This window comes from Eublepharis macularius, chromosome 6 (genome assembly GCF_028583425.1).
Source record: "Eublepharis macularius isolate TG4126 chromosome 6, MPM_Emac_v1.0, whole genome shotgun sequence".
Taxonomy (NCBI): domain Eukaryota; kingdom Metazoa; phylum Chordata; class Lepidosauria; order Squamata; family Eublepharidae; genus Eublepharis; species Eublepharis macularius.
Genome location: NC_072795.1, coordinates 54,888,869 through 54,899,507, shown reverse-complemented (window position 1 = coordinate 54,899,507; position 10,639 = coordinate 54,888,869). Strand labels below are relative to the sequence as shown.

Sequence of the window (10,639 nt, the reverse complement as noted above, 5' to 3'; positions counted from 1 at the left end):
ATTCCTGTTTGCCTATGCGTGAGGGTCCTTCCTGCTAAATAAAGTAGATTTGGCATTAGTATCATTTTTCATGTACACTCCTCTGTGGAGGAGAATCCACATTATATTGTAGCCAATTGCTGACAGAAACAAAGCTGGAAGGTTGTCTCTTGTATTGGAAGTTTATTCAACCTTGTAACAATAATGGAGAAGGGCCATGCAAATGTGAAAGGTGCCTGAGTGAGCAATGCTGTCATGGTAACTCCTTTCCCATTTGGTGTGGCAGAACCATTTTGGACAGTTTCAATGTGACTGCAAGGTCATTTTTTGCAACAGAATAGACAGACGGCCACTGTTACATACTTTTAAAGCCCATTGGTTTTTATAGGACAGAGGGCCAAGCTACAAGTGACGAATGACACAGGTTGGACACTTGTCAGCTTCCCTCAAGTTTTGATGGGAAATGTAGGCATCCTGGTCTTGCAGCTTGGCTCTCCGACTGCTGCCCAATGGACTTTTCAACTGTCACTTGTCCAACATTTTGCCAAGCTGCCTACATTTCCCATCAAAACTTGAGGGAAGCTGACAAGTGTCTAACCTATGTCATTTGTCACTTGTAGTTTGGCCCAAAGTTAACTGTGGATTTCCAGGGACATGCCAACTTTGTCCTATACATGTTAACTCAGAAGTAAGATTGAGATCAATGGCACTTACTTCCAAAACAAGATGTGCATGAGTATAGCCTTTGTGCTCAACCCTAGTTGAGTCTCTCATTTGCAATAAATACATTTGGTTGGTTGAGGGAAGAACATTCCCCTTTAATTAGTTAAAGAAAGTTCACTTTCATCAGTGTTTACAGAGAAATTTGTGCTTTCTCCACTGTAAAGTGAATTATTCAGACCAGTTGATACAGTTCTGAGTTACTACTTTGTATGTATTATCCATTGTCCTTCCAAGCTGGTGTACATAATTATTCAGAGCAAGTTTGGTCTCACACAACACATTGCTTAAAACAACTGTTTTTGATATGAAACATACAGTGATGACAATTGTGGCAGGAAAGTTCTAGCCACTATGGCACATGGCCTGGTTACATGTAGATTAGATTACTGCAATGCGCTGTACATGGGATTGCAGTAACCCAGTCTTGGCTCAAGGACACTGGCTCCTAATTTGTTTATGGGCACAATTCAAGGTGCTGGTGGCTGACATTTAAATCCCTATATGGTTTGGAACCAACATAACTGAAGGGCCACCTACTCCCTTATGAACCTACTCAACCACTGCAGTCATCTTCGGAGCCCTGATTTCCAAGATTAGGTGGATGCAGGGTTGCTAGCTTCAGGTTGGGAAATTCCTGGAGATTTGGGGGTAGACTCTGGGGGAAAGTGGGGTTAGGAGAGCAGAGGGACCTTAGCCAAGTTTACTGCCATGAGTCCACCCTCCAAAGCAGCCATTTTCTCCCAGGGAACAGATCTATGCCGGCTGGAGATGTTATAATTCCAGGAGACCTCTAGGCCATACTTGAAGTTTGCCCCCCCCCCTTAGATAGGTGGCAGTCCAGGAGAGGACCTTCTCAGTAGTGGCACCAAAACTCTAGAACTCTCTCCCCAGGAGTATGCACCTGTCCCCTTCTGTTGTATTCTTTCACCAGTGCTTGGTGACATTTTTGCTTCATTTGCATTCCCTCAGCAATCCCACCTATGTCCCTAATGGTTTTGTTTTTAACCTTCATATTTATTTTTAAATTCTGCTTTTAAGTTGTTTTCATGATACATTTATACATTTGTTTTAATAGTTTTTAAAGTGAGATTTTAATTTGTATATTTTCATTTTGTTAGTCACTTTGGTAGCCCTGTAAGGACAGAAAAATGGAGTAAAAATCTTATAAAGAAACAAAACAAATATCAGTAAAATGCAGCTAGCCTGCACCTCTAACATAAACACTATGAAATATATTTGTCTTCTCAGGTAACAAAAGCACACAGTTGGATTTGTCAATGAACAACTCCCATCACTACATGTTTATGCTGAAAAAAGCTAGTGCTGCTCATCTTCCTCAATCATAACGTCTACATTAACCCTAGAACAAAACATCCAACTTCCTGGTACAAGATACTTTTTTGTCCTAAGTGCTAAAATGCCTCCAATTTCTTTCTTCCTCTACAAGTTATCAGCTGTGTTAATTTATGCCCAGTTCATTTTGCTACTGTTCTAGTCATTGCTTGAGCTTGCTTCTTCAGAAGCTATCTACAGCTTCCCACTAGGGTGGGTTTCCAACAGCCAGGAGAAAAATGTCCTGTGACTGTACCTTTAATAGAGGCTTAATGCAATGTTTTGATGTTATTTACCTTCATGCCACGAAAAGCTTCAGCTGCCCATTGCCTCTCTGTTAGATCTTTTTTTCTCTCTAGAACTTTATTGCCAACCCTACTTCCTGCTCATATATCATTGTACTATGAGCTAATCATCCAAAGTTCTTTAGGTTTTATCAATATAACAACAACAACCTATTTATATACCGCCCTTCAGGACTTAACGCCCACTCAAAGCGGTTTACAAAGTATGTCATTATTATCCCCACAACAAACACCCTGTGAGGTGGGTGGGGCTGAGAGTGCTCCTAGAAGCTGTGACTAACCCAAGGTCACCCAGCTGGCTTCAAATGGAGGAATAGGGAATCAAACCCAATTCTGCAGATTAGAGTCCCGCACTCTTAACCACTACACCAAACTGGCTCTCATGTAACAGTTGTCACATTTTGAGAGAGCTGTTCAATGCCCCACACATTACAGAGAACTTTAAGGACACTCCAGGGCAATGTTTATATTGCAAAGTAGGAGTGATTATATCTTTGTTGGCTTTTCAAAAACCCTAAGCAGTCCACTCAGAAGTTCCATGTTATTCATTGGAGCTTACTCCCAGGAAATCATCTTTAGGATTGCACCTTAGGTAAGACATAGCCATTCTGGAAATATTCCAGAGGTACTTAAGAGTTGATCTAGCTCATTATGTCTTGAACTATGTTTATTAATATGTTTAAATTTGTATTGCGCTTCACTGTTCTTTATTGTATAATAGTTTTCTTTTTCAATTGGCATGTCAGTAACAGAATGCATTATATTTAAAAGTTTTAAAAATCAATAAATATTATTGCCAACCTATTGCAATAGTAACTATTGCCAACCTGATTGCAAGAGACCTGAACCAAGTTTCTGCCATTTCACCAAATAAGGCTCCATCTACTAAAATGAAGCAGCAGCAACAAAGTGGAGCAGAGATGAACATCAGAAAGTTGCGACTGAGCTGTATAGGAATAGTAAGACAAAGAGATGGTTCCCATAACATAAGGAAATGCTACCAGCAGCACATCCTCATTACACAGCCAGCATGTACCTAGTCAACCTACTATAGGCATAATGTTCTCAAAGCATATGAGCCAGGGACTATGCAGGCTAGATAACATGTAAAGCTTTTCTGGAAAGATGGTTGCTCAAGGGGTGATGATGAGCTTTCATGTACATAATAGCAATTAGAACCTTGTATTCCTCCACCATCTTTTCAGAATACCATGAGGATTAAGAATACTTTCAGAGGGACTACATTGCCTGGTCAAAAAGAAAAAGAAATCTGGAAGACTCAACCGGTTGTGGTGCAATAGCTAATCTATACCTATTGCAAATCACTGCAGTTTCATTGTTTAATAGTGCCAACTGTATTTATATTGATGAGGAAAACTCCCTGCCCCAAATGATAACTGCCATGGCCACTGCCTTAACAGTTTCTTCATCTTGGAGGAAGGAAGAACAATGCTGTAAGCTGCTTTGGGAACCCATTGGTGAGAAAAGCCGCGTACAAATATATAAATAAATAAATCCTCAAAATTGCCTCATTAGCAAAGGACTGCTGAGAGGGTAGGATTAGCCATCTCTAGAGCCTAAGAGGGCTCCTGTGCCTTTGAGGTACCTGCATTTGACAAAATGCAACTTTTCCCTTGACAGTGGTACACCTGTACCGTATGATTTGTCCCTGCTGTATTTGTATGCAGTGGCCATTCCCATTTAGCAGCAGATGTCAAGCGGACAGGTCAGTAACAGACCCTAAGCTGGTGTTTATTTGCCTTGCTTGGATAAAATTCTGCAGACTATGTTAAGTAAAACAAGTCATGAAGTTTCAAGGAACAGATCTGAAGCATTGTTAAGAGGCAGCAAATTTTCAATTATTTAATTAAATCTTCAGAGGCAGATGTCAAGTGGGCAATATATTTACTGTGGGGAGGCAGAAGTCACCATTTGGTATGTTTGGTCTTCAAAACATCTTGGAGTAGTCCCTAAATACCCCAAGCTTGATAGGTACAGAGAGACAGCACACTGAACATACTGACATTACACTAGTTCCAGAGCCACCTCATAACCACAGGGCTTGCAGTGAACAACTAGGGAGTCTCCAGTTCAGTTCATAATATGGAGAAGAGTGCAAAATAAAAAGGACCTTTGTCAAGGAAATGAGTGCAAGGAAGACCTATTACAGTTTTCCCATGAAGTTTCTATTTCCACAGAAAATCAAATGAATGATAAGGCATCAATATTTTATTAAAACATCCATTCTAGACCTGCACATCGCTTATAGCCATTACCACAGAACTTATAGACAGCTAACTTTCTGTAGCTGAGGACAACAGAGAGTGTTACAGAAAACTCTCACAAGAACAATAGAATATGATACATATCCCAAAAACTGGGAAGAAGGACTGAATGTATGGTATACTCAGAGTGTCCCATCTTTAGAATTTCTTTAGCCTTTCACAGAATACGCCCAGCCCTGCACAATGCAATATAACCACCTTTGACTGGAGTCTCCCTTTTTTCTTTCCAGTGCAAGTCCACCATAACTGACCTCAGAAATTCTCATAATGCTAAACATCCCTTTTTGAGCCAGTTTGGTGTAGTGGTGTACTGGTTAAGATCGGCAAGACTCTAATCTGGAGAACCAAGTTTGATTCCCCACTCCTCCCCTTGAAGCCAACCGGGCGACCTTGGGTCAGTCACAGCTCTCTTAGTTCTTCCCACCTCACAGAGTGATTTTTGTGGGGATAACAACATACTTTGTAAACTGCTCTGAGTGGGCGTTAAGTTGTCCTGAAGGGCAGTATATAAATTGAATGTTGTTGTTATTTTTAAGTTATCATGCAAAGAAGTACTGAATGAAAGGACACCCTTGCCCATCTCTTTCAGCCTTTTCTTTCTGTTGATCCTTAACAGCTGGTCTTCTCTGTTTTTGCCTGTCTCCTTTGGGTGCCTGACACAGGAATTACTTTTCCCTTGGGTGTTCTATATTTGTTCTTTTGATTGTAGATCAGGTTTCTTTGAAAGAGTCGTGGGATGTTTCCTTGGTACACAAAGAGCGCAATCAACATCCCTGGAAGAAAGTCAAGAAGGACAATTGAATTACTATCATTGTACTTCATTTCAGTCATCCTTCAGTACCTTTGGTTGGGGAGATTAAATTTGTTCAGGAGTTCTTAATTAGTAAATGCATCCTCTTTCTTCTGGCTAATCTAAACAAAGAAGGCTAGTCAGCAAAGAAGGTGTGATCAAAATTTAATCAGTTCATTGCAAGAACAAGCTAATAAAACCTATCAGATTGGCAGATATCTGTGGAAAGTCTTCTATGCCGGAGCACTTTCATTATAGTCAACCTAGCCTCAGATGAGGATAACGCAGACACATACACACATTATATAACACCCTCCAAAGAATTAAAAAAGGAAAATAAGTCTTTTCAATAAGTCTTTTTACTCAGTGCCATTTTCTAAAAATATTTTAGTCTGCTTTTGTTCTAGGAATCAATCTGGAAAGGATCTTGAAATCAAGATAAGCAAGGACAGCTCAAGAAAACCAATCTGATACTGTTGACATCACGTCAGAACTTCTCTGAAAGGGAGTTGGGGCAGGGAATGAACAGCTTAGGTCTCTCACGTTCTGTTCAATTTTCAAATTTTATATTACAGTCTACAGGGTTTTTTGGCACATTAATAACAATGGCTGCCCAACAACTACTAGAAAAACCCTCAATATATGTTTGAAATGGGTACTTGTTCCCAAGGCCAAAGTATCTTTTCAAAAGGAGACTAGTGGCTTTTGGAGAGGATAAGATTTTAATTTAAGCTTTTTTAAAAAAAATCTAATTGTTTAGAACTTCAAAAACAGATATCAACCACAGTGTGGATCACTTTTTTTAAAAAAAACCATTTGTTCTGTCTCTTTCAAAAGGCTTCCTCTTGTAAAACAGAAACTTGTATGGAATTTTTAATTGAGAAACTGAAATATCTTGATCCATTTGCTGCTTACTGGCTAACTACTGTTTTGTTAAGAGCAAGTGCTTCCACACTGCCTTGTTTGGGTAGTCTTTCCTCCCATTCCCCCTTCCCAGACCCCACATCTTTCTCTCCCTTTTTTTTAAAAAAAGAAAAGATGCAGATGGAATTGCTGATGTGACTCACTTCAAGTCCAGCTATATGACCCACTTCAGGAAGGTCAATGTTTTAATGGGACGATTCTAGGGTTGCCAGGTCTGCTTGTCCTTCTAGCGGGAGGTGGGGGACCCAGCACTTACCTTCCCTCCTCCTTCCTCGCACGCACGCTCCTAGCCCATGCAATGAAGTGATGTTTGGGAAGTGACATCTGCCACCCTTGGGAGCACTCCCATGCTCTGCAGGGGGCCGAATCAAGCCAGATTGGGTCCGAATCAGGCTGGATTTGAGCCAATTTGGCCCAAATCAGGCTGCTGTGGAGCGTGGGAGCGCTGCCCCACTTTGCAGCAGCCCAATCTGGCCTGAATCCAGCTCGATTCATTCCTGAATCAGGCTGCTGAGGATTATGAGAGCTCTGAATCGGCTGGATTGGGCCACTGTGGTGATCTGGCCTGATTCAGGCTCGAATTGGGCCACTGTGGAGCGCAGGAGCACTCCCATGCTCCACAGTGGCCCGATTTGGGGCAGATCAGACTGGCCCAGGCCTGTGGGAGCGCGCAGCGTGCCCAGGATCAAGCCCCAGGGAGACGCATTCCTCCCCCACCAGCCAGATAAGTGGGAGTGGGGGGTGGAGGGTGGGGACGGGGGATTCCCCCACTTCCAGCAGGGGACGGGCAATCCATGATTCAAATTTGATTTTTAATTCCCTTGATATGCCTTGAGCCTTTGGAGGTAAATTCTAATCCATCAAAATAACCTAGGAACAGTATTAGTATCAGTCCTTCTCTCCTTGCCCCTGCCACAGAAGTATCTTATATACTAATAGCTTAATGGCCCTGATATGAGCATACTTAAATCTGGAAACTGGAGCCATAAACAGACAAAATAGATCTTCCAACACACCTAAAAATGCGCTGGGTTTGCAGAAAAATATGAAATCTAAAAAAAAAATACATTGAGGGGTTTAAAAACCAGATGTTTTCAATAGCTGTTAATAGAAAACCACAGCAGTTCAGCCAATATCCCAGGTTTGGTTTCTGTTAGGAAAAGGCAGAGGGGAGGAAGCAAGGCCTTTTCCAGGGTTATTTTGGCTGTTGAAGGACTCATTGGAGACAGGCCCAGAAGCAACCACTGAGCGACTTGATACTACATGACTTGCATGACTCACCCAGGCCTGGCTGCTTGCTGCTGTTCAAAAGTAGCCCCTCTACCACAAAAGCTAGTGTAGTGTAGTAATTAGAGTTTCACAGTAGAATTTGGGAGACCCAGGTTTGAATCACCACTCTGCTGTGGAAGCTCACTGGGTGACTGATCCAGTTACACACTCTCAGTCTAATCTACATCTCAGGGTTGTTGTGAGGAAAATTGGATGCAAACAGAATGATGTAAACTGCTTTGGGTCCCCATTGTGAAGAAAGGCAGTATATAAATGAAGTAAATTAAGAAATATAAGTGATGATGGGGGTCAGAGAAAAGGTAAATTTTTAGTGGGTGTGAAAGAGAGAAGGACATAGGGAAAGGTAAGGATATAGAGGCTGTCAGGAGAAGGAAAAGAGGAAATAGTGTGGGGAAGGGAATACAGTGGAAAGTGAAGTACCTCCCACAAATCCTTGCAGGTTCTCCACCATGCAACTGGGCCTGGCTCAGCCAGTGCCCTAGGGCTGCAGACTCTGGATTGTGAAATTCTTGGAGATTTTGAGGATGGAGCATGGGGAAGGTGGGGTTTAGGAGGGGAGGGTCTCAGCAGGGCATGATACTGTAGAGTCCACCCTCCAAAGCAGCCATTTTCTCCAGGGGAACTGATCAATGTCCACCTGGAGACCAGTTGCAATTCCAGATCTGTCACCACCACCTGGAGGTTGGCAATCCTAACACGGCCATAAAGGAGAGGCTACCGAGGGGGATGGCAGAAGGGGGGAAGACAGGAGTGAAGATGGGGTGGTGGATAGAAGAAGCTCCTAGAAGCACAAGAAGAAGGTGGATAGAAGCTCCTAGAAGCACAAAAATGGGGGAGAGGGCTAGGAATGGAAAGAGGACATGGTGGGGAGGGGAAAATGAGATACCCTCCACAAGTCCTTGTGGGTCCCCACATGATGTTCTATAGCCCAGTAAGGTCATACCTGCAAAAGGCTTCCATTTCTAGTGTTTTAGCAGCTGGCTTACCTGTGAGGGGTCCCAGCCAATATACCTGCATGTACTCCAGTAAACTATTCCCAGAGCAGAGGAAGGTCACAGCTGAGGCCAGGGCAGGGTTGAAAAAGGCTCCTGTGAAAGGCGCAGCTGTGGGAGGAGAAAAGCAAACAACTTAATCAGTCTCTTTTCTTCTCAAATTAGTTTGCATGACCATGTACCAGGATAAGATTAATTAAACATACAGGAGTTTAAATTGTTTAAATTAAATGTTTACATTAAAACCAGCACAGTGGAATGTTCTGGAATTACTGCCTAAAGTACTGAGCTTTGAACTACAAGCTTACAGTATCTACCAGCTTACAGTGAACTACCAGCTTACAGTATCTGGGAGCTGCCTAGCCTGCAGGTGTAAAAGTTGGTGGCTGTCACCCACAAGTTGCCACTCAGCAAGTTTATTTTGAGTACCTGCTTGGTTGGGGAATAGGGAGCCAACCATTGAAGTTCCCTCTAAAACAAGGTTATAATGGAGACCATTGCTGTCCTACAACCAGATATATTATAGCATTAATCAGCTATAAGGTGGTTGGACAAAAGGGCCTGAAATGGCATCAGAAGGGACTTACTGAGAACATGAGAAATTAACCCTGTGAAGGCTGGATATGTAAGGGGAGAGAGATGATGGGTACCAAGGCCGGTAACCAGAATTTAAACATAGACTCAGGGCAGGGCAGCTTGGAAAGATATCCTAGACCCAAATGCTGCAAGAGCCTATGCCTTAAGGGAAAGTGGGAGGGCAGCAACATATTTTACCAGGCGACAAAATATCTTGCACTGTTTAGCACATACATCCTCAGCACAGAGGAACAGGTGTTCATATTCCCTCCCTCCTTAGTCTAGAACTATTGAAGTCCCAATCAGATCCAATGCAATGAGAAGACATAAATCCTGCAGTGCTCCTCAGTTCTTTGAGGGTCTTGCCTTCAAGCTTCTGTCCTCCTGAACTACATCTCCATTTATGTCAAGCACTAGCCTATCACCAGTCCCACCTTTTGTACTGTCCCTAGAGCAGAGGCACAGGACTACGGGGTTTCACCAGTTGTTACAGTATCCAACAACAGTTTGCATAATGGTGATATAGGAACAAGATGCTCCAGTAGTAATGACCCATGTTTACAAGGCAACCAGAAGCCATCAATACAAAAATTAGCACAACTTGAGCTAATTAAATATCAAAACATGTAACAAAAAGTGTATATGGTAGCCTACCTGTATAGGCCAGGATGGTAACAGCAAGTGCTGTGATAGGAATTCTGTACATGGGATAGCTAGCCTGGAACCTGAGAACCACTAGCTGGAAAAAGAATGAACATGTGGCTTCCACAAAGATGCCCTGGGAGACAGATGTGCTGAGAGAGGAACTGCAGTCTTGGGCTATTAAGTTCTGGATCATGTGGAAATCTGTTAATTCCCATGACCAATATTGCTTGGTAACAGCCCAAGCTGCTCCCATCCCCATGAACTGGGCCAAAAGTTTGACAACCGTCACCACAAAGGAAGAATTCAACACAAGAAATTCCTGGAGTGAGAGAGTAGGATTAGCAGAAGCTCCATCAAACGAGGCTCCATGAACCAAGAATATAAGGAAGAGGAGAGTCAGGCTCACATCTGGGCCAAAGCCACCGCCCCAGGGACCAATCATCACCAACATCTTCAGTTCAAGGCAGCAAGCACACATCTGGAACGAACTGGCCAGTTCTCTAGCAAGACATAAATATACCATAGAGGGAAAAATTCTTTTGGAGATCCATCTGGTCACCTCACAAAGGGCTACTACAGAGGCAAAAAAGGCAATTGAGATATTCAGACCAGCCATGCTGGCTGTCAACTCTGGCAATGGGAATTGTACTGCAATATAATAAACTCAAGTTGCTTGAAAGAGGGCTGGGTTAAGACTTATTAGCTTGCTATTCATCAACAGTAATGTGGTTTTAAGTAAACGTGGCACATGATGACAGGCACCTACTCAGTAAGAGTCATGGCCATCTCTGGGAAAAC

General features: G+C 42.6%; 1 protein-coding gene across 1 annotated transcript; it reads right to left on the bottom strand.

The window, feature by feature from the left end:
* Positions 1-4,231: 4,231 nt before the first annotated feature.
* LOC129332847 (aquaporin-12-like) lies at positions 4,232-10,457 on the bottom strand. The gene is made up of 3 exons (XM_054984133.1): positions 9,851-10,457; positions 8,615-8,731; positions 4,232-5,397 (listed from the first exon to the last, which is right to left on the bottom strand). The coding sequence occupies exons 1-3, from the start codon at positions 10,455-10,457 to the stop codon at positions 5,234-5,236; spliced, it is 888 nt and encodes a 295-aa protein (XP_054840108.1). The 3' UTR covers positions 4,232-5,233.
* Positions 10,458-10,639: the final 182 nt, after the last annotated feature.